Source organism: Vigna radiata, chromosome 5, assembly GCF_000741045.1.
Source record: "Vigna radiata var. radiata cultivar VC1973A chromosome 5, Vradiata_ver6, whole genome shotgun sequence".
Taxonomy (NCBI): domain Eukaryota; kingdom Viridiplantae; phylum Streptophyta; class Magnoliopsida; order Fabales; family Fabaceae; genus Vigna; species Vigna radiata.
This window is the reverse complement of record NC_028355.1, coordinates 17,615,935-17,640,075: the sequence shown is the minus strand read 5'-3', so window position 1 is coordinate 17,640,075 and position 24,141 is coordinate 17,615,935. Positions and strand designations below refer to the sequence as shown.

The following is a 24,141-nucleotide window of genomic DNA, read 5'->3' as shown; positions in this document are numbered from 1 at the left end:
TTATTTTTAGCTGTTAGCTGGTTACTTGATAGATTTGTATATTTTATTAAATAATTCAATTATTTTAATATAATAAAGGATATTATTTAATTAAAGGATAACACTGAAAACAATTATAGAAAGATGTATTTCTTTAAAATGGTATACATGACATAAATATTAAATTATATATATATATATATATATATATATATATAAATTAAATTATAACTAAATATGTATTAAAATATGTTTGCTGATTATCTTATTCTCATTTATGAGTATTTTATTGCTCAGTTTTAAAAGGCTGTATCTTATATTTTCATTATTTACTGAATGAGAATTGAATTAACTAGCTTTCTTTTACTTTTAATAATTAAAAATAAACATAGATTTATTAAAAATATAATTACGCGTATTTTTAATTAGTTGATTATATGATAACTCTTAATCCGAAAACCACAGGTCCCACCCTAAACTATAATTAAACTGGAAAGAAGATAAGTGGAGTCTAAATTAACCCATTAAACAAAAATTCCCACTTTATACAGATTTAATTTGCATTGTCATGTGTTTAAAGACTCTGTTTTAAAGTAACTGAAACCCAAGACAAGGACATGAAGAAACAAAACTTCCTTAATGAACCAACATTAAATGAGACGTTGCTCTTTGTTAAATGTTCAACTTTTTAAAGAACATTTATTAGGGATTTTATGGTGTGTAATTCTTTTTGTGTATTTATTTATAACAGATGGGTTGAAATTAATATTAATAAGTTATATATTATTATAAATTTTTATTTTAATTGTATAAAAGTTTTGAAACGCATGGAAGTTTATTCCCACAAAGATACCTTTGGAATTTAGCCTCCAAAGGAAAAAAAAAAATTAGAGACCCTTCACCAACACACATGCTTTTTATTTATTTAAATGAAATCAAAGACAACATTTATCCTGGCCCACACACTAAGGATAAAAACAAATATTAAATAAAAGCAGAAAAAGAAAAAAAAAAAAAAAACAATAAGCGGAAGGTAACCGCTGCAGCAATCGGCTTCTGTTTCGGGGAAAAGAGGTTTTGGATTGGAAGAGAGAAGAGTGAAGTAAAGTGCTGTTTTGGAACTGAAAATTAGAAGCTCTGTTACGGAACAAAAGCACTTTCCGGGTGCTCTATGGCTTCCGCTCCCGGATCTCGATCCGGCGGCAAAATTCTCCGAACGCGACGGAGCGCCGCCGCGAGGAGCCGCACTCCTTACGACCGTCCCGCCCCGGCCGAGGCTCCAAGCCCTAACTGGCTTTCGCGTTTCGTATTGTCTCCCTCGCGTTTCATTGCCTCTGGCGCAGGGAAAATCTTCTCCTCTGTTTTGGATCTCGATAATGCTTCCGCGTCTTCTTCTTCTTCTTCCTCCGCTGCTTCCTCTTCTCCCTCCTCATCCTCTAACAATTCCGACGCTGGTAATTACTGTTATCATGCAAACTTCTGGAACCGTTAGACTCCCGTGCTTGAAATACTAGGGTTTCTGTCCTTTTTGGCTTTAATCTCGTTGATGTAGTGATTTTATTTTGTTTTGACTTTTCGAGCTTGTGTGCGTTGACTCTGGTTGTAGTTGATATAGGTTTGGTAGATCTAGTATTCGTGGTAGGAGTAGTACCTTGTAAATTGTAATTATGGCTGTTTTAAAGTGCTTAGTTGGATTTAGAAAATTGTCGAAGTTGCGTGAATTGAGCTTTAAGTATATGGGCCATGGTTGCGCGTTGTTGAAAAACTAATTATGTACGTTCTTTGGTCTCGGACAATTGTTGTTGCTGTTGACCCCTACTAAACGATGTGGTTGGTGCCTAATTTTGCAGAGGAAGTTGGTACTTTGGATGATGAAAACGATAAACGGTCTGAAGGTGATGTGGCGTTGAGCAAGGTAGTTGACTCTCTGTTATGTTATCCTTTGCTTGATTGAGATTTAGGCTCTCTTTTTTCTTCTAACTAGTTATTTTCAGTAAGTGTTAATGGTTTGTAATTCATGTTGGCTAGTTTTTCCTTTGTTTTCTTATTACTTAGGAGTTTGAAGATCTTTTACTTGTTAGGCATGCTGTGCATGTTGCCGCATGCAATCACGTATCGTTTCAAAGACATGGCATTCCTCTTAATATGACCTCTTACACAATTTGCTGTTCCAATAACTAATGGATCTTTGGAAATTTTAGAACGCTTAACTCCTTACAAACTATTCACTCATGAAATAAAATGATTAGTGAACCTTGAGGATTAAATTATCTCTTTTAGAAACGCATTGGCTTTTAACAGTATTGCAGATTATGTTTCCATCCAGTTAGAGATAGTTTTCATATGTGGTTGTCTTCGTGAGTCCCCTGGTTTTATCTGATAGCATTGCACATTTTGTATTGACAACTGCATTGAAAGGATGGGACATCGGGACTGATAAATTTTTCTGTAAAGGAGCTGCAGCCATTTGTTGGGAACAGCAAGAACAAGCATATCATTGAGCAGCTTATTCTGAAGGAATCATTCTCCAGGTACTGAAGAATTTATATTTTGACATGTGGGTAGTTCTTTTGTTTTCTATTTTTTCATCCCTCTGTTATCATATGGTAATATGTTGAAAGTTCTTGATATTCTTTTTGTCAACAATGTAATTTGCTGTAGTTAAATAAGAAGGCACTACATGTATGCATTGTGGTTTTTGGGCTTTCTATTGTTTTTCATAGAGTTGAATTTTAAATTAGCGGTAATTTTAGCCTCTAATATGATTCTATTACATATTTATCTACCTATATACCATGATTATAATCTAGACTGCCTGATGGTAGTGGTCAAATCAGAAGACATTTCTGCCCTTAGTCAATTTTTGAATTTATAGCAAAACTTGACAGCATTGTTTGACTTCAAATTTTTGTCCAATCATGTACATATTTGGTGATTTTAACTTGGCCTAAGTTTGAGACTTTCAAAAAATAAGCATTAATCTGGGCCACAGAACATGATCATATAACGAGCGCTGTGCTGCATATATCAGGGATGGATTTGATTCCTCTAAATTGAGGGATACAGTTTAGTAGGTGAAATGCAAAGTTATAACTGATTCAATGACTGGTTGATATTGTGGTAAATTGCATGTGCTTGGATAACATTATGAAATTGTTAAAATCTCAAACGTTGATTTTTTCTTTTTCAATCAACAAATATCCACACTTTACCTTTTAAAGTTCATCCTTCATGTCAGAAGAGCCAAATACATTAATGATGGTACTAAAATTTTCGGACCTTGAGATATATATGCTGTATAAACATGAGAGTGGAACTGCATTTATAAAAATTGTAAGATCAAAAGTTGAATTTTAAATGTTTGCTTGAACTGCATTTACTTTTTCCTCTAGTTGTGTGGAATAAGGTTCTAATACAGTTTAATAATTGATAGGGAAGAATGTGACAGATTGATAAAAATAATAAGATCAAGAGTTGTAGATCCTGCAAATGATGATAATGGAGATAAGAGGCCAACAGATATACTCAACAAGACTCCTGGAAGTGGTATTCTCTACATACAAAGCTCAGTTATAACATGTTACTGTTTCCTGACCCTGGTTTTTTATTTCTTAAATACAGATTCACCTGATCTCCATAGTGCTGCCGTTATGGAGGCAAAAAAATGGCTGCAGGAAAAGAAGTCAGGATTAGATACAACTTCAGTTATAGGTTATGGAAGTCCCAGCTTGAATTTGTTTGCATTACCACAGGTTAGTGACTTTCTGTTTGTGGAGAAAATATATTGATTTTTGAACATGCTATCTCCTTCCCCTTTTCTCTTCACATAATTATATCATGGTAACATGATTTCACAATAAAGGTTTGTTTTAATCTGTATGTGTGGCTGTTATGCAGGATCCCAAAGATGAAGGATCACCAGTGGATGTGGCCAAGTCATATATGCGCACACGCCCTCCATGGGCCTCGCCTTCTATAGACCACCCTAATTCTAAAACACCATCTGGTGTTCAGCTCTTCAAAGAAGAAACACCATATCTATTGGGAAACAATTCTACACCGTCCTCCAAGGTTCTATTTAATGTGTGGTTTTTACTTTTGGAAGTTGCATATATGTCACCTTTATCTTTACTAGAATTTGAATTAGAGCATTAGGTCCTACATTTTATTAAACACAGTTTATTATTATTACAGAAATTCATGAACTTAAAATTTTTATTGTTAATATAGATTGAGTATCAGACAATTGAACAAGTAGATGGAAAGGATTTATTTTATTCTTTGCAGAGTTGCGCATCATTATGTTTGGCGGTCTTCAGAAGTTGTGAAAACTGAAAATTATAGTGTTCGAGGAGTTCTGTTATGCTCCATTAGTTTGTGGGTCCAATATACTTTTGACAGACGGGTCTAATTAACTATTCCCCTTGGATTTCCAAAATCGAGTTATGGTTAAGCGGTTTGGGCTACAAATCTCATCTTACTACAACTATTGCATTTATTCCAACAAAGCAACATGAATAATGGATAAAGATTGATCTTAACTATGCAGTGTTATTAACTTTTCACACCTTACTTAAGCCTATTTTCTTTTTCTCCATAAGTAGACGTGTGCCTAAGCTTGGAGTGAGACCCCGTGTTCTTAATACCAATGACACAACATTTGGATGATGTGTGTCAAGATCTTAACACTTGTTTGTCCGCGATAATTTGAGGGGCCTGTGCCTACTTATCTTGGGTGACTTAATGCTGCCTTACATTACTTGTAAATAATTCTTTTCTTCATGGAGCTTTACAATAAGTGTACATGGACATTCCACCCGGATTTGAAACTCATAATGGAAGAAAGAAGATTTGCCTCCTAAAAGGGCCTTATATGGTCTTAAACAATATCTAGGAGCATGGTTTGAGAGATTTACAAAAGCAATGGTTTCTTTAGATATAAACAAGGCCAACAATTACTTTATTCATAAAACACTCCAATACAAGTAAGCTTATCATTGATCTATGTGGATGACATTATTATTACAGGAAATGATGAAATAGAGAATTTGACTTCAAAGGAAAAATTGGCCCCGATTTCAGATGAAAGATCTAAGAGAACTTAAGTATTTTCTTGGAATAGAGGCTGCTTATTCAAGATGGGGGATTTTCGTCTCCCAAAGAAAATGTTATTGATCTCTTTGAAGAAACAAGTAAGTTGGGATGTAGACTCTTAGAAGCTCCTATTGAACAAAATCATAAAATTGGAAGCAAAGAGAACTCTCCTATAGAAAGATAAAAAAAGGGCAATATTGGAGATTGGTGGAAACCTCATTTATTTATCACACATAAGACTAGATATCGCTTACGTACTTAGTGTGGTTAGTTAGTCTATGCATGATCCAAAGGAAACACATACCATCAGTAGAAAATATTCTTTAGTACTTAAGTCAAGCCCAGAAAAGAGACTACTATTCAGGCAAAGAGACACTATGTAGGTTCCATTATTGACAAAAAGTCTATGTATGGGTATTGAATGTTTCTAGGTGTAAAGTTTGGTCACTTGGAGAAGTTAAAATATGATAGACATTGCAGTGCAAAAGTTGAATTTTGAGTCAATGCTCAAGGTGTGTGTGAAGGACTTTGGATAAAGATCATATTAGATGACCTTAAAATAAAAGTTGACACTCGTATGCAATTGTACTGTGATAATAAGTCAGCCATGATCATTGTTCATAGTCTGATATAACATGATAGGACCAAACATTGAAATTGATAGGCACTTCATCAGAGATAATCTTGATGGAGGTTTGGTATTCACAACTCATGCCCCATAACACTTCAATTAGCAAACATCTTCGTCGAGGGGCTTCCTCAAAGCATATCCTGAGATCTTGTAGGCAAGTTGAGAATGATTGATGTTCATTTATCAAATTAAGGGGAAGTATTGTACATAAGGGATTATTGGAATACAAATTTCCTAATATCCCTACACATTCATTTATTAGATTTTTATTACCTTTTTTTTAAGAGTGTGATTGTTACAAATAAAGGAGTTGAAAATGTAATTATCATGAGAATAATCAGTAAAATATTTTCTTCTCTCTCTTCCTTTTCCTAGAATTTTTATGCAGCTGTATGAATCTTAAAGTATATTAATTACCCTCCTGCAAAAGGCCTATTTATGAAGATAAGAAAATACTCACGGTTGGGTATTCTAATGCTGACTGTACAGGGTCACCAAGTACTGAATTTAATATCGTGGAAAAGTGCAAAAATAAAGTTTGTGACAAGATCAAGTGTAGAGTTAGCATATAGGGCAATAACATTAGTCCCTTGTGAGCTCATATGGCTTTAATAACTCCTCAAAAAGCTTTAGTTTGAAGAAAATTCTCGAATGCACATTATATGTGAGAACCATGCAGAGCATTACATATTGCCATTAATTCTGTCTTTCAGAAAAGGACCAGACATGCTAAGTTTGCTTGTATAAGAAAAAGTTCCACATATAATAAGATTATTTGAGTTGGTGCTAATAAGCTTTCCTATATTAGGCATTAAATCTGTTGAGTTAATTAACAATTGATTGGTTAAATGGAAGAAACCCGACCTAAATTTAAGGAAATATAAGAGTTAGTCAACGGTATAGGGCTTTAAACATTTGGTGTACCTCACGTAATTACTTCTATCAATCATTCCTGCTTCGTCATTTGGATAGATTGAGTTATATTGTTAAAATGTTGTGCTTATGGATTTTGGTTTGGGCTGATGCTGAAATGCAGTTGAAAAGGGGTTCTGCTGCTACTGGTTCATGGAGTATTCAGGATGAAATTCGAAGAGTAAGATTCAGGGCAACAGAGGATTTACTTAGGACACTTCCCTCCTCAAAAATTGATTGGTCCACACTTGGCATGGAGAATAAAAATAATGTAGACTCTTCAGCTATTGAAAACATTGGAGCTAGTTTATCAGAGAGAGTACATAATTCTACAAATTTAGTGGATGCATCTGCTAACTTGACAAGAGGATTTGGTTCTCAGGTCTCTCCAGGTATGATTCTGCTGTTGTAGCAAGCCTGTTGGTTTATACTGATAATAAATTGTTTTATTGGTGAAACATATTTGTTCCTTAAAACATATAATGTATGTTCGTGCTTTACTAATTTAACTTCATTTCCCTTCAGATTTGGAGAGTAAACAGGACGGGTCCAAACCTGAATCTGTGCTGGCTTATCCGGTTAACATTGATTTTGAACAGAATCAGGTGCACATATGCGTTGGAGTTTATATAACACCCCCCCTCCTTTTAATACATTGAAGATTTTTAAAGTTAAGCTCTATTTTATGCTAACACGATTTTCTTTTTCTCAGGTCTCTGTTGCTGTTCAGCAGACAAAAGGTAAACTGCCGACTATTACAGATCTATTCTGTTAGTCAAATTTGTGTTAAAATCAAGGACATTTGTTGATTATCAATGCTTTTGCTTTTGATATATTCACGAGAGTTATAATTCGGCAATTTGACACAAACATTGTTCTCTAATTGTTATTATTTTAGATCTGAGAAGTGTGATTTAATTACTTACATGCATCAATCTGTTATTGTTCTTTCTGTTAATACAACCCGACTGGCAGATATTCTTTTTCATGCATTGTACAATAGTTTTATTGCCCCATCTCTCAGTAGAAATTTTACTTTGCTTATGGAAATCCATGCCACATAGGTACGCAAGATGACAGCAGAGAAATAACTACTTCGGGACTACAAGATGGGTCCTCAAGTGATATGTACAGGTTTGAGTATTTCTATCGTGTCACTTATGAATGAAGTTGTGTTTGTCTGTTTATTCAGGTTAAGTTTTGTTCTCATTTACTTTCTAATAGTACCTTATTCTCGCTTCCCATCTCCAACTGTCTTATGAGGCATTTAAGGTCCTTAAATTGTTTGATATGTTCGCCAACTTTTTGACATTTTCTTTAGGCTGATATTTGGAATGTTTAGCTTTTCTTAATTGCAAACATTACCCTTAGTGTGCGACACTGTTTGAAACTTATGACTCTCTTGACTAAAGAGCTCTTTGACGTTCCCGGCATTTGATTGTATTGTCAACGCTCTTTCTTATTGTTGACCAACCTAGAAATTTTACAAGTCTAGACACCGTACCCCTTGCAAACTGACAATAACAGTGACAAACTATATTGAGTTTAATCCTGTCAATGTTTATGTTACCAAGAGTCCCATGTGCATAGATCTAGACAAGCTTTTTGTATGAATTCTGGTCCTGTATATTATTTGTATTCTAATCGTAGCTTTTCTTTGAATGTTAAACAGGGGTGACGGACTGATTAAAATCAATGGCATCAATGACACAAATAGGTCAGGTCATCAGCTAGACTCAGTTGAAGAAACTAAAGAAGGTATGAATCAGTCCCTTTGGCTGTCTTATGATTAGAAAACGTGCTCATTTGATTTAATATGCTATCTGACAACTTGAAGTCACACTTGTTAAAATGCTATTTGCGAGACGCAATAGTGTTTAGCAGTGTACCATGAACCTTTGCACAATGCTAAGGGTTCAGCTTTGCAACCCTTCTGAGTTCTCGTTTAGCTAGGGTATGCTATGCATTTATGTTATTCATTTTCATGAGGATGTATGTACATAGATCAGGGTGGTAGTCTACAAGACCTTGCTTGGTTTTGTAGATCACTGTGTTTTCCTTTTGTTCGATTATGATAAATTTCTCCTTTGTGATCTGGAGTTTAATATTTTATTCAATATTCTCAATTTTGTATTCATCTTATATGCTGATCCTTTATTTAAATGCAGCTACAAATTCTAGATTACAAGATAGTAACCACTTAGTAATCAAAGAGAAGGTTAGAGCAGAAGATGAATTGGCAAATGGGTTCCCCTCTTCAGAGCCAAGGTAAATTTATGGTTCACAGGCTTTTCTTTGATGTTGAACTTTCTTAAAGGAAAAACTATTTATATATAACCTAGTGCCTTTTACTTTTAGTTGATCAGTGGAATGTAAAATTGTGGGTTAAATTATACTTTTAATCAGTACTAAGTTCAAATTTCCAAGAAGCCTCGATTCTCTGTTGCCAACCTTACTCGATTGCGAAATTTAGAATGAACAATTTTTGTACTTGACTTGAAATATGTGGGAACATCAACTGACTTTTCCCCCACCTGTCTGGGAAAAGAAATTCTGGTCTTCGTTTCTTATTATTACAATTATCAAAATTAGTAAATCTAAATTAATTCTGCCATTTTCCTGTTTGCTAGTTTCAATGCAGCTCAGGTTATTGGGCAGAACACAAAAACATTGGAGGAGAAGGAACTCAATACAAATGATTCAAGTCAGGAAAGGACAGCTCAGGTTGTTCTTGAGCAAGAGGCTTGCAAGACATTGAGTGAATCAATGGACGTGCCTGATGTAATTGGGAACGCCGATGGTGTTGCCTCTGGTTCGCAGAACAGTTCCAGCGTGTACGAGGTTCATCAAGATACTTCCCAGCCGATTGTCGAATCAGGTTTGCCAGACACACCAACTAGCATTGCTAAGCAAAAGGGAAGAAGAGTGACCGCCACATATAACAGCAGAAGGAGCAGGAACAGGGGTGTCAAATGATGCCCATTGTTGTATTTTGTATCTTAAATTGTAAGTTACCGTTAGCTTAGAAAGTAGGGATTATGCAGGACATTTGTTGTGAGATTAATTATATTCAAGAATTTATACGTCTACTTAGACAGGTTTATTTTTTCTTTGATCTGTTCTTTCTTGTCTGTTTTTTGGGGTGATTATTACGTTCACGGAAATGTGGTTCTGGAATTGGAATGTATTTGCTGTATAAATGGTTAAATAGCGACATTTTTTAACCCTGGTTAACACTCACTCAGGCATACCTTTTTGACGGCCCTTCCGTGAATCATAATATTTAGCAACAATATAGTGCTCGAATTAGTTTGAGTTTCATTAAAGGCATTTTCACCAATCGTTTGAATCCACAGAAGGTAAGAAGGGAGGGTGGATTGATAAAAAGAAAGTAAGAAAATTGTATGTGATTTCTTTTCTTTGTTACGACATGATAACTTGACATAAAAAAAGAATATTTTGTCTTCGTTTGCTATTAGTGATGTATTGTAAGAGACGATGAAAACGAGAGAATTAGAGAGGATGATGTCTGTTTGTGGGCTGCTATTTCCTGCATCTCTCTTTTTTCTTCTCGCATCTCATAAAAGCTGCAATTCCCAAATTATCTTTGGTTAAAAATATAATAAAAAAATTTACACTTTTTTATTTTTATTATCTTTTGAATTAGATATTTTTAGATTTGGAAATATTTTTTGGAATATTTAATGCAGAATATAAAAAATAAAATTGGAATGGGGGTTCTAGAACATATTTCTGGAACCATAATACTTTTGGAAAATTTTTTATATTTGTTGGACAAAAGGGAAGTGGATAAAGGAGTGCATTAAGGTTTCTTTTCTTTTTTTTATAGTGGATGCTATGGTGGTTCAGATTGGATTTTAGTTGCTCATCCAATACATTTTTTTTGGTGGAATAACTTTTCAATTTTTGCTAAAATTAGCTAAAAGTGATTATATCATTTTTTTTAAAAGTAAAATTACCAAATGTGGTAGATATACCTTAAATAATGTGCTAATTGCATAGGAAAATAGTAGTAAACTTATATTTATCTAATTGCTTATCTCATGGTATAAACTTAGATGGATATTATCAAATGAAACCTTAGAGAATGTACAACTAACTTACCATTTATTAAAGATTCATCTGTAGTTCACCACGTACACTAAAATACAAAAAAGAAAATACCATTTACTCTAATTAAAAAAAATGAAATGTTGTGTATATCATAGATTATTTGATAATGATGATCATTAAATGTGTGCTAAAACTTATATTAATTGACTTAAATGATTAAATCATACTCATAATTAATGACATATACATTTCTGACTTTCATGAGTTAAAAATAAACTGATGAATATACTTTTACAAGATAAAATTGATTAATTTAACTTTTATCAATTTAACCAACACAATGTAAATATTCGCCCAATGTGATTAAACTATATATTTATTTAATTATTAAGTTCAAACTTTTGAATGTTAAAATAACTAATTATGCACCGACACACACTTTTACCCATCATTTCAAAAATTATAATCCCATTTTTTCTTTTTTCTTTTTAAATTAAAATAATATTATAATTAAGTATTAAAAGGTGGTGTTTAATATTCTCCTAAATTCAAATCTTATATATGTTAAAACAAATATTTTCCTTGACTTTATCATCTTTTCATTCAAGTCTTCTTCCATTCTATTTCTATTTGCTCCATCAACCTCTACTACTTTATTTCGTGTTTCAGCCACTACATACTCTTATTTCTCTTCCTAGTGTCATCTCTTTAAAACTTTTTTTCACTTCCTTCTTGATAATAAATATTTATTAACTTGTGTAACAATTGTCATAATAATTCTTATAACCACCATTATCATTATCACTGTCGTGACCACCTATAAGTTGAGTAACGTTTTTGTGAATTATCACCGCATAAAAATGTTAGTCTAAGGAATATTTTAAGTGAATTATCGATATCAAAAACATGAGTTTAGGGACTCCTAGCATTGATTCATCGATGAGAAAGGTTCTTCTTTATCACGGAGGATAATTGTCCTTTTTCTTTACTACTCGCCAGTTTCAAAAATTTTCAATTGTTTTGTTACTTTGTGAAAATATTGAAATCATCCTAAATGCGTAATATGTGCTACCATCACTTGGAAAAGTTTCACACTTAAATCTAGAGATAGACAAATGGAACCGAACTATACTGTACTACTAATTTGTTTAAACTGAACTAAACTGTAAAATACTTTCGACAAACTAAACTAAACTGTTTTTTTTTTTTGTTTTATCAAACTGAAGTAAATTATACTAAGCTAAACTATAGTGTAAACTGAACTGAACTATTAACTGAATTGTAAACTACACTAATTTTAATTGAACTACTGATTTTAAACTGAATTGTACTAATTTTAACACTACACTAGTTTTAAAATCTGATTTTAACATTATATAATAATAAAGTAACTTTAGATTATAATTTGAAATTGAACCGTTTTGATTGCAAGTTTTGTAAAATAATCTTTTTTATTTGAAATAAAAATTTTGATAAGGTGGATATTTTCAAAACTTTAGTAGTACAATACAACTAATGGAAGTGTAATAAAAAACTATAATTAACTGAACTGCAAAAACAATAGTAGTTAACTATAGTTAAATTTGAAGAAAAGTAGTAAAAACACAATACAGTTAATTATTGTTAACTGAATTGAAAATTTCTTCAGTTCAGTTTTTAAAAATTGAAACATAAAATAATATATTTAAATTATAGTACAAATGGATTAGTTTTTTTAGTATAATATAGGACAATTAATTATATTACAACATAGATTAATTATTTTTGTCCCGTCCTATTTAAAAAAAATAGAAAAAGAGTTTCAAAGAGAAAAAAACTTTTAACATCATCATTCTTTATATTTTTTTATATAATGCAGAGATTAAAGTAATATATATTTTTTAAATTACGAAAAACAATTTTAATAAAAAATTAAAAGAGAGGAGATATGTTTAACCGATTTAAAAATAATATTCATTTTACACGTTATAAAAATAGTGAAAACATTTGGATAAATAACTAATAATGGGATAGAAACTAATTAAAGGTTGGGTTAAATATGTTTTTCTAGCCCAATTATGGGCCATTTTTGTGTTTAGTCCCTCTTTCAAATTATAGTACAATTTAGTCCTTCAACTTTAGAAAACTCTGGTATGAGTCCTTTTTACCAAATTTTTAAACTAAAGAGTGCTTGAAACAGCAAATAAAATTTAAAAATTTGGTAAAAAGGATTAAAACCATAATTTTCTAAAATTGAAGGACTAAATTGTACTATAATTTAAAGAGAACTAAACACAAAAAGAAACCAATAATTGAAGGAGGAAAAACATATTTAAACCTTAAAAGTTTAATAATAAAATCGAGTGCTTATAATATGTTAAAAAGAAGAAGAAAGGAATACATGGTAATTCCAATGAGAGCGTAAATTGGAGAGTAGAGTGAGAGCAAAAGAGAGTGCGATAGTGAAGAGAGAAGAAAAGCGGTTTGGTCCAAAGCAAGGCAAAGAAATGGAAGGGTTGTCGTCTTCAATGGCGATTGCGCAGAAAACATGGGAGCTCGAGAACAACATCATCCCCATGGACACTCCGGGAGCCGCCTCATCCTCCTCCGCCGCAACCGCCACCAACGCCGACGATTCTATATTCTACTACGACGAGGCCGGGCAGAATGAGTTCCAGCGCGACAAGCCCTGGGCCAATGACCCTCACTACTTCAAGCGCGTCAAGATCTCCGCACTCGCGCTACTCAAGATGGTCGTCCACGCACGCTCCGGCGGAACTATCGAGGTCATGGGCCTCATGCAGGGAAAGACCGATGCCGACGCCATCATCGTCATGGACGCCTTCGCTCTCCCCGTTGAAGGCACGGAAACGCGCGTTAATGCTCAGGCAGATGCTTACGAGTATATGGTCGATTATTCCCAGACAAACAAACAGGTTCCTTCGCCTAAACCCTAGCACTAACCCTAATTCGAATTTATTTTGATTAAACGTTTTCCTTTGGCAGGCTGGAAGGTTGGAAAATGTTGTGGGATGGTATCACTCTCATCCTGGGTATGGGTGCTGGCTGTCGGGGATCGATGTTTCGACGCAGATGCTGAATCAGCAGTTTCAGGAGCCGTTTCTGGCGGTTGTGATTGATCCCACGAGGACTGTTTCGGCTGGGAAGGTTGAGATTGGGGCTTTTAGGACTTACCCTGACGGGTATAAGCCTCCGGATGAGCCTATTTCTGAGTATCAAACTATCCCTCTCAATAAGATTGAGGACTTTGGTGTCCACTGTAAACAGGTTTCTCTTCTTTTTCTGCTGTTGGCCAATTTTTATTTATAATTACCCTTCCTTTTTAGTTTTTGTTCAATTTCATTCGTGTGCTTTGCAGTATTATGCCTTGGATATCACTTACTTTAAGTCATCTCTTGATTCACATCTCTTGGATCTTCTGTGGAACAAGTATTGGGTGAATACATTGTCGTCTTCTCCTCTGTTGGGTAATGGAGATTATGTTGCTGGACAAATCTCTGATTTAGGTACTATTTTTGCTGCAGTATATACTATGTATATACATGTGTGTGTATGTATGTATGGATGTATGTATATTGATTTATTTATTTATTGTGGACTAGAATGGTTCTGCAGTTCTCTTTAAAATGTTGTGTATTTGATAGTGCTATGTTTTGTAAGTATGAGTGTCTAAGTTAGAATATTCCTGTTGTAGCTGAAAAGCTAGAACAAGCAGAGAATCAGTTGGCACACTCACGCTTTGGGCCACTAATAGCACCGACACCTAGAAAGAAAGAGGTGAGTAGTTACAAAATTTTTATCCATTTATTAGAAGTTCTGTATCATTGTATTGAGGTTTCATTTTGATCATTGAAAATTTTCATAACAGTCTCTTTTTGATGATGAAATTCTTTCTGGGTGATTATCTCCCATCTAATTCATGCTGTATGCAAATTTTGATATGAGTCTACTTGTTGAAATTTTAAGCTTGTTTCTAACGGTTAGCTGTTAGAATATAGTGTACCACAACATACTTTTTCATTTATCAGTCTTTAAACCATAGGGAAGAAAATTTGAGACAAATACTGGATAATTAACCACACTAACTATAATATTTTTGCTAATGAGATTCTAAACTGCTTCCAATTTCATTCACCAACGATGCCACATTGCCATGTCACAAAATTAGGTCCCTATTTCCAAATAGTTTTCCTATAAGATCGTAATTATGTGTTGGCACTTACTGAAATGATTAACATACAGAATTGCCCAACATACAGCTTTGCTGAGTCCGGGGCTGACCCATTTTTGACTCATTGGCCTGGTGGGGTTTGGTTGGACTGTCCATTTTGGCACCTGTATACATTCAAGAGAAGAGTTGTTTGCTAGGTAGTCAAAATTGAGATTTCACCCGAGATTATAAAAGAAAGTATGGATTGTAAATCGGTATATTGTAACAAGGATAGCAAGATATTACTAAATTTGTGGAATTCATATATGCACACACAAAATTATTATGTCTCACTCGAAACTAATAATTGAACTTCAGTTCAAAATGGCCAACAAAAAGTATAATAAACATATAAAATAGTAAATTAACAGTTGTAAACACCACATTCTTGTTACATACCAGTAACTCCTTACTAGTTACAAAATAGAAAAGCAATAGCTCCATCCTATTTCGAAATAGGAATTCTATCTTAGTTACGAAATTATTTATCTAAAGCAAATAACCCTGTAAGCTAAAAGCATAATCTCTGAAGACCTTTAAGGCCATCATTTCCATTTCAATCTCCTCCATTCAAATCAGTAATGTGTAAATCATGAGGATGTAGAATTTCATTCTCCTCAACTTGGACTGGATCCAAGTTTTCATCCAAATCTAAGTTGTCTGCATCCAAACCTGATGCTTCATTCTGCTCATGCTAATCTTCTATAAGTCACTCGTCATTAGATAAACAATCAACAATATTAATTTGAACTGGTTTTCTTGTTTGCTTCTTAGCTAATTTTGAATTAGCCATAATGAAAACATCATTCATTATGCTTTGCTTTAGCCTATTTCTTCTTTATGTGGATGGACATAAACAAATGCAAAGGCAAATGTGATAAGCAAGTAGTAGATTGGTAATTCTATTATATGATATATCCATGGTAGTATCATATGATTTACTATACAAATTGTACAATATGATGCAATTCTTCACCTCCACGTATGAATGGCTTAAAGAATCGTTTTTCCTCCCGTTTTTGCTCTTGTGCTGGCTCCTCTTGTCGTGGTCCCTCTTGCTGCCTCACGAGCAATCCCTTCCAACGGTGGAGGAGAAGAAACCTCGTGATAGAGAGGTCTCTTTTGGCGGAAACTCGTGGCACAAATGCGCAGCGCCACTTGCAGAGGCAACTCTCACTACATCAACGTACCTGGCAGTGGCACAGCCTCAAAGCTAGACTCACGTGCATATGTGAGTAAAGAGAGAAAACCCTAGGGTTTTAAGTGGGTTGGAATTGTGCTTGTTTTTAACCTAAATTTTAGCCCATTTATTTAAAACATTTTAAAACCCAGATAGTACATGGTAACTTCCAGTAAAGCTACTACTGCACCCAAAAAAAAGCGACTCTTGATACTGTCAGTTCACCCAAAAAAATCAAAAAATGTGACTCTCAATGTTTATGAATCATACTATTCACGACACGATAATTAAGCTCTCCGATACAAGATATGATTCACGATTCAACTGCCATAGATATATCTTCTTTAATATTAATTTATCATCTCAAAGGAACTTCAGTTAAGCTCACATATGGAGAAGCTACATATTGAACTCATTACATGAATGACAAATTTTTGGAGTTTTGGATGCTCATCACCTTAAGACTTCCACCAATCTTTTGGAGTCTTTAAGTTAATTGGCCTAGAAGATAAGGAACAACCAAAAATTGTCAGTTTGAACATCAATCGAAGTTATTTCATCCTCATCCTACACCATCCTTGCTTGTTAGATGTCCCATTGGACCTTGTTTAGTTTCACTTCCAAACCAGCTTTAAATTGGAACTATAATGCATTTTCGGGTTAAGGAAATAACTTGCAACATGCAAAGGCCTATGAAGTTACTTGTCCCACCTTTCATCAATGATGTTCCACAAAGGCAAATAACTAACCAAAATATATTACATTGAGTTATTTTTCTGTTTCAGTTTCAAAATCACTAACTTGATAAATAAATATTAGACAGTTAGATTGGATACGTTTTTTAGACAATAACGAAAGCCTTATGTATCTTCTACTTAGCTTGGTACATGGCTTCACAAATGAATACCATGACCTGATTTTCATCTTAATCAACCAATTGAAGCACATCAAATAGAGGCAACGCACCCTTCAAACAAGTTATGATATTCTTCCAAAAATCCTTATCCAAAACTACATCCTCAACCGTTTTTTCATCCTTTGTTTTTGCAAACCTACTAGACTTGCATTCACTACTAATAACATTCTAATTAAAGCTCTCTCCTTGTCATGACGGAACCCTAATGTCAACTAAGAAGTGGCAAAGCGAGTAATACCCATCCTCACCTAGTCTCTTCCTTTCATGAAATGTAGCGGTAGAGAAATTAGAGAACTTCTTGAATAGATAAATGTCACAATCTTTTTACCTTCTTGGAATTGTCTCTTCATGAATTGGGATCTTCTCACAATCCTCTAGCAGCAAGTCGATCCAAAATGTAGCACAGGGTTTCCAAAAATCGGCTTTTACTCTTTGTCATCTACATTTGACCAGCAACTCTGTAATTCGCTGCATTATCTTTCACAACCTGAACAACAATGTCTTCCCCTTCCTCTCCAACAATGGTATCCATCATCTTAGACTTTTTCATTTGTTTTGGATATAGCATTGTATCTATGGACCTTAGGAAGGAACACAATACCCTTTGGCCTGTTCACTAGGAAGTTTATCATTGTCCTTCTTTTCTTATCATCCCAGCCATCAATTATAATCATGCATTTTGTTTTCTTCTGTTCATCCCTTTTGTGCTTGTAAAGAAAGTGCTGTATTTTTTACTTTCAAATATTGGACTCTAATCTCATGATAGGGAGGAGGTATAAATCCAAGGCCATGCCTTAGAGCCAAATCAAACATAGCACGAAATTGTTCACTCTTTGGCACATTGAAAGGTATATCATTGTTGTAGACAAACCTAGCAATTTCTTTACATGCTTCCTCTCTCACACCTCAAACACGGTGTTGGCGGTGGCTGCTGTGCTAGCTACTTAAAATTATTTCTAGGACTGTCAGCATCAAATGTTTTGTTGTTTTTTCTTTTCTCACCAGCGTCTGCACTTTCCCCCTCTTTATTAAGGCTTGGTTTCTTGAACAAATTTTGTTGCAAACCAACAACTTCACAACTCCTTCTTGGCTTCATCTATAACACCCTTGCATGCTACAATATCCTTGAAAGAGTACCAGCCAAGTGATGCTTCAACTGATAAACTCTTGTTTTTATTACCTTCTAAAAGTATTTGAATTGAGGTTTCCTAGTATCCCCACCAACTGAATTACTATGCTTCCAAGCTGTATCATTCCTATTTTTCGGATCATTTTTTGGAGCCATGGGTACAGAGGTGCTTGAAGTCCGTTCAATGATTGGGGAAAAATATCTGACAAGGATGAGTAATAATTTGCTGAGATGCAATTTGGTTCATTGTAAAGGAAGAGTGGTATGCTGCAGTTCACTGGTAATAAAAAAAGAGGGAGAAAGATGGAATGGAATGGGAGTGAGTAGAAGGGATATTAAATAGCCAAAGGGAGAGCAAAATTCTTTGTTTTTTGGTAAAGGGAGAGTAGCATTGGCAGCATATTTTGGCCAATGGAGAGCAGTATGCGCAACATTTTTTATTTATAGAAGAGAGGCAGTCATGACTAAGCAGTTTTTAGGCATTGATTTGTGTGGGGTTACTTGATGGTTTTTAGTCAATGGGGTGAGCTGGGTTAAGTAATTGGGCTTTGAAGGATAAAATCGCTTAAATTCTGGGCCATAAAATCAGGTCATGCAACCCAACCCAAGAAAATAACCTAGAAATAGGGAAGGGTAGTTGCTGTGAGAGGCACCACGAGGTGTGCCGAGACCACAAGCAGCATCGCAATGAGGAGTGTTGAGGGCTGCAACAACAACTGCTCCCACACTTGTGAGAAACAGCAGTCTTACTTGAGTTGATCTGCAATGGTAATCCGATGTGATCCATAAAAGTTAAGACCTTGAGGTGACTTAAGATTGGAGAGGTAGGAGGGACTAGGCTGTAGGCACATTTGATCTCATGCTCCAGAAAGCAATTTTGTCTACCTTGGTTGTGGTTTCATGCCAAATTTCATTTTAGTATTAAAGTCATACATGTCATGGATGGATTTTCTCACACGTTTTGTAGCTCAAGTGCTATGTCAGCATCAAGATGTTCATGTCTGCAAGAGTGTTTCTTACCTTACATCCTTTTTCACTTTTTATTATTTTGGGTCTTATTAGCTTTGCATAAATGATTAATTGCCCTGCCAGCTTTGGTGTTGGAGAATTTATTCTAACTCTTTCCTTTTAAAAAGCTTCCAATATAAATATATTATGGTGGACACATGTCCTAATTATGTTCAACAATTCAAATTAATTTTGCTTAAATTTTAAAACAAAAAAGTCCTAAATGGTGGTAGTAGTTCCCGTATTCACATCTCTTTTTTTTCGTTGAAAAAAAAAATATATAATTGACAAGAATTATGAACTATGTCAGTGTTAAAATTGATATAGCTTTATTGGATCCTTCATACTTAGCATAACTGGTTGAGAATTTAGATACCAATGATATAGAACATCCTAATTCATTTTAATTCATTACCATCTACTAAAATAATCATGAATCTGTCGGTTTATTCTTTTTAAGGGATTTGGAAGTGTCATACTTGTAATTAGTTTACTTTATTCATGAATGACTGTCTGTTAGACATTGCCCCACTTAGCTGTTAAAGTTATTTGATACCGTCTTTCATCAATCAAGTTTATTACAACAATTAATCATGACCTAGATGTTGGATGGTTGAACTTGTGGACTTACTTCTGCTTTGGCATCTTTATATTATCATTTCGTTGTATTTTTCACTTTTTGTTTGCAAGAGGAATCTTCAACCCCATTAACCTATATCACTCCTTTGTCAATTTTCCTTCCCATACTCCAAAACTAAAGAAAACAGAATCAAAATCGGTCTTATTTTAGTCCTTACTTTTCCCTTTAAATGTGATGTTTTACAACAACAAAAAATCATTGCAAATATTGAAAATGCATTACCGACTGGGGTTGTCAATTGTCCCCACTGTGACCCTGTTTCTGTTTGGGCAAGTCATTTGTAAAAGAATTAAATGTTGGGATTACTGGAATACTAGACTAAAAATGGTGCCTGATTAGGTTTTGCTGAAGACTGCTGATGTTGTGCTTGCTTAATTTTTAATATCGGATTCTCCATGGCATAGATTTAGTTGGGCCAATTTACTGTTCTGTTATCACTAACCTCGACAAATATGTGTGGGCTTGTGCCCACATACAACATGCACTAAGTGGAAAATACTATGTGATGTTTGATTATTTACATGATATATCATTGGGCTACATACATATTATTTCCACATTTCCATGGTGGGAAGTTATTCCTGTGTTGGAGCAATTCTCGTGCAACTGTGTAAAATTTCTGTATATATTATTACCCTCTTGGTCATGATGATGGATATGACCATTGATTATATTCATACTGCCAAAACTATATATAATATGTGCTGCAGTGGTGTGGCCAACTGTTACTTATATGACAATTCTTCCTGCCAAAAAGTGAAGCGCTAAACTATTCTCCGTTTACTGAATCCCATTGTTCAGAGAGTTTTTTTCTTTTATACTGAAAAAAGGTAGCAGTTTTCACAAGCGAAAGTCTGGGAAAAATTGCAATAGCTAATTATAAATTCCTAAATGATTCTTGTTGAATATTTTAATGTATACCTTTTTAATAACTTTATTGACGAGAAAATTGAAACCAATAAATGCAAATTTTTAGTAGGTCTTTGACTGCTGATAATTTAAAGCTGCTCTGTATCAACTTTGTTTAAGATCATATGAATACCACTCGATGCTGATGTTAACGGTCTTTACGCTCTCCCACAAATTTTCTCTCCTTGCATACCTGACACCGACATTTCCATAATTTGCAGGAAGAATCTCCTCTTGCTAAAATTACTCGTGACAGTGCTAAAATAACTGTGGAGCAGGTGCATGGTTTGATGTCACAGGTAACTTGCTTTCCCCCTCCCCTTCATTAAATCATTCTTTGCTTGGCTGCTGAAATATAATGATAAATTTCTTCTGTGTAGGTCATCAAGGACATTTTGTTTAACTCCGTCCATCAAGCAAATAGAAGTAGCACAGAACCATCTGGTCCTGAACCAATGATTGAAAGCTGATTCTGGCTCTCCTAGACATTTATATATTCTTTCTTTCCTTTTTTTTTTTTGGTTTTGCCCTCATTATCGGTCACCTCTTATACTCCACATAACAGTCAGTCTAGCCTAGTATTTTGCCTTTTTACCCTCGTGCTCTGCATATTCTCGTTTTATTGCACTAGTATATTTGTTAACCATGCACTGGAACTCACCTAACACAAACAACCGTTGTCGAATACAGTTAACAAATACCTTTTTATGCCCTTTTACTCCTACTTGCAGCCAAAGTTATTTTTCTCGCCCTTTATCGTACGGACCGAATTCTGCGGGTTGTGATTGATGCAGTCTATGTTTTTACCACAAATAGATGTTACTGAATTCATAATTGTTTATATAAAATAGTTGGAAATTACAAAGTAGAGTAGTAATTAGTATAAAACTTGGTTATGGGATTCCAAAGGTTTTCTTAGGAACTTCTATTAAACAATGAAATTTTTATAAAAGAAAAAATTCATTAATAGTACTGTTGAGCAGATGGGAATTGTCGCAATGAAAGGGCAGTAACATGATTCAGCTGTCAATTATCATGACACAACATGAAAAACCTACGCCAGAGAAATGTCTAGAAATATCTTATTTTCTTTCTTATTAGATGAATCTCATTGATTTAATTTACGTAGGGTTTAAGTGGAGTCAGCATGATTGTAATGGAGTGGTACGGAGAAAGTAAAAGTAAAAACTTGTACAACCATTTATACATACTGTTCAACTGCCTCAGTTTACTTCCTTCGAAGCTCAGACACAACCTAACTTCAAATAGAAAAAACTGTTTTTGAAACAGAAGGATAACCTTGACGATCATATTGTAAAAAATTAAAGAAAAATGTGCGGCAAACGTCCTACAATGGCACAATAATAACAGAATAAGTAAAACCTAGATTTGGCGTAATGATTTGATCCAGTTGGGATGGTTGAAACTAGTAGACAGCAGTGGTGAATTTGGATACGCATCATATCATGTGAGAATGAGCGGTTGATACAAAATGGAAGGCTGTGAGAAAAAGTAGGTTGAAGACCAAATACCAATTCACTGTGTTTCTGCACATGAATACGCATAAAGGGCCATAATTCTGCAAGTCCTTTTCTTACGTACGGTAATTCACATTATAATCATTTAGATACCCAATAAGAGAGGCCTCAATGAAGACGTACTCTTTGTCCTTCTTCCAACTTCCAACTCTTCTTTTATTTTATGATTTCAACCTTGTCAAACTTACGTCTGAATCTTAACATAATATGAGCATTAGGTACTATTACTATAAACTCTCAACTATATAATTGTGCAAGTCACACAAATAAAAATCTACCCTTTTGGTAGATGATCTCTAAAATCTGTCAAACCATCATGCATTCGATAAGATTCTGAGGGGATAACAGAAAAAAGGGACGTCTTCATTCACAAGGTAAATGGCCCTTCTCTTTACATGTGACAATTTCACATGGAACTTAACCCATCTCCACGGACTCTCTTTTCTCTTTCTATAATGTATCATGGAGGCCTAGCTATTTCCATAACCAACTTTCACAATCCATCAAATACTTTCCACTTTCCCAAATTTTACATTTGTCTCGTGCCAATCCCTTTTCTTCTTCTCTTTTGCCTTCTCCACTCTTCTCCTCACAAACCTAACTTCCACCATCAAATATCATATCATATTCCTATCATCTCTTCACATCACACACAAAAATAAAAAAACATCTTACAAAACTTTATACATGTTCACTCGTATATGTTGTTAAAATATGTATGCAAAATTTCCTTAAAGCTTTTTCATCTCCTCGTATAAAGTGACTAACTTTGTTGTCTTGGTTTTTTGCAACTTCATATTTGGAGCCAAAAAGTCTGGAATAAATGAATTATGAAGATACTAATATATAACACCCTAGCTATAGCATAAGGGTGGGGGACACCAAGAGAAGAGAATACTACTTTAAAAATGGTTGGTTCAGAGTAATTTCCCCAATCCCATCAAATTCGTATAACCAGAAAAATATTCTAAGTTATCGCAAAAAGAAAATCATCAATTTAATATTTTAACATTTTGGGTTCTTGATAATCCTTTAAAAAACTCATACCTTCTGATTAGGTAAGTAGTAGTTATAACTTGATAAGAATGGTATTGTAATTATGATATAAGTTCAGTTCTGTCATATGCTATTAGCATTGTAGAATCTTAATCTTTCAGATTCTAATTATGGTAATCCAAATTTAAACTATGAAACAATGTGATTAAATCTAGAAATAATTAAAAAGGTGTGTGAGAATGAAAGAAAAAATGTGGTGATTTTACAATGGCAGAAGCATAGAAAAAGCAAATGTCCTTGAGAATGATTGGTGGGAGCCAAGAGGAATTTTGAGAGGCAATCCATATCATATCTTTATGCCCTTTATGCCCTTTATGATGGATGATGCCCTTGTGTAAGGCTGTTCTTGAGAATCTTTGGTTAGTGTGCCAATCAGATTTTAGCACAACTACACCTTATTCAACCTTTTTCACCAATAATAATTATTCTAATGGCATCTCTTATTTCTGCCTTTCTTTCCCAGCCCTTTTCTTTATTCAACTTTATACTCAACCCGTGTCCATCTTCTATTTAACTTGGTAGGTCAAAAAGAACCTTCTCAGGACCACTTTCCACTAAACTATATTATTTTAAAGGCTTAATACCTCCCTTACTCCTCGTATTTATGTGAAAATCTCAGTTCGATCCTCAAGTTTTGAACTGTCTCAATTGGGTCATAATTATTGTAAAAATGCACACATTTTACCCCAACCATTAACTGATCTCAAACGGCGTTAAATTTAGCTGATGTGATATGCTGACGTGTTGGCTTAATCCCTTCTTGGTCCTCGTATTTGTGTGAAAATCTCAGTTCGGTCCTCAAGTTTTGAACTGTCTCAATTGGGTCATAATTTTTGTAAAAATGCACACATTTTACCCCAATCGC

General features: G+C 34.3%; 2 protein-coding genes across 7 annotated transcripts; both read left to right on the top strand.

The window, feature by feature from the left end:
• Window positions 1-983: 983 nt before the first annotated feature.
• LOC106762297 (protein KAKU4) lies at window positions 984-9,840 on the top strand. 4 transcript variants are annotated; one of them, XM_022780812.1, is made up of 13 exons: window positions 984-1,433; window positions 1,830-1,894; window positions 2,398-2,510; window positions 3,413-3,522; window positions 3,601-3,731; window positions 3,877-4,050; window positions 6,741-7,008; window positions 7,142-7,221; window positions 7,329-7,356; window positions 7,681-7,750; window positions 8,289-8,374; window positions 8,785-8,884; window positions 9,247-9,840. In XM_022780812.1, the coding sequence occupies exons 1-13, from the start codon at window positions 1,151-1,153 to the stop codon at window positions 9,590-9,592; spliced, it is 1,854 nt and encodes a 617-aa protein (XP_022636533.1). In that variant the 5' UTR covers window positions 984-1,150; the 3' UTR covers window positions 9,593-9,840. The 4 variants fall into 4 exon arrangements, with proteins under 4 accessions (XP_022636533.1, XP_014501614.1, XP_014501612.1 ...); XM_014646128.2 differs by having other exon boundaries at window positions 985-1,433; window positions 2,443-2,510; window positions 3,413-3,525; XM_014646126.2 differs by having other exon boundaries at window positions 985-1,433; window positions 2,434-2,510; window positions 3,413-3,525.
• A 3,225-nt stretch (window positions 9,841-13,065) lies between these two features.
• Window positions 13,066-21,406, top strand: LOC106762558 (COP9 signalosome complex subunit 5a). Of its 3 annotated transcripts, XM_014646536.2 has the most exons (6): window positions 13,066-13,605; window positions 13,676-13,957; window positions 14,049-14,196; window positions 14,385-14,467; window positions 20,904-20,981; window positions 21,063-21,406. In XM_014646536.2, exons 1-6 carry the CDS (start codon window positions 13,177-13,179, stop codon window positions 21,150-21,152), a joined length of 1,110 nt encoding a protein of 369 aa, XP_014502022.1. In that variant the 5' UTR covers window positions 13,066-13,176; the 3' UTR covers window positions 21,153-21,406. The 3 variants fall into 3 exon arrangements, with proteins under 3 accessions (XP_014502022.1, XP_022636530.1, XP_022636529.1); XM_022780809.1 differs by lacking the exons at window positions 20,904-20,981; window positions 21,063-21,406 and adding an exon at window positions 15,934-16,112; XM_022780808.1 differs by lacking the exons at window positions 20,904-20,981; window positions 21,063-21,406 and adding an exon at window positions 14,933-15,414.
• Window positions 21,407-24,141: the final 2,735 nt, after the last annotated feature.

What these genes read in the sequence shown, in the direction of transcription:
- LOC106762297 (XM_022780811.1), top strand. Translation starts at nt 1,151, where the DNA reads ATGGCTTCCGCTCCCGGATCTCGATCCGGCGGCAAAATTCTCCGAACG. An exon ending in CTGAAGGAATCATTCTCCAG is followed by an intron (nt 2,511 to 3,412) that starts GTACTGAAGAAT and finishes AATAATTGATAG; the next exon opens with GGAAGAATGTGACAGATTGA. An exon ending in ATTCTACACCGTCCTCCAAG is followed by an intron (nt 4,051 to 6,740) that starts GTTCTATTTAAT and finishes GCTGAAATGCAG; the next exon opens with TTGAAAAGGGGTTCTGCTGC.
- LOC106762558 (XM_014646536.2), top strand. Translation starts at nt 13,177, where the DNA reads ATGGAAGGGTTGTCGTCTTCAATGGCGATTGCGCAGAAAACATGGGAG. An exon ending in TGGACAAATCTCTGATTTAG is followed by an intron (nt 14,197 to 14,384) that starts GTACTATTTTTG and finishes TTCCTGTTGTAG; the next exon opens with CTGAAAAGCTAGAACAAGCA. An exon ending in TGCATGGTTTGATGTCACAG is followed by an intron (nt 20,982 to 21,062) that starts GTAACTTGCTTT and finishes TCTTCTGTGTAG; the next exon opens with GTCATCAAGGACATTTTGTT.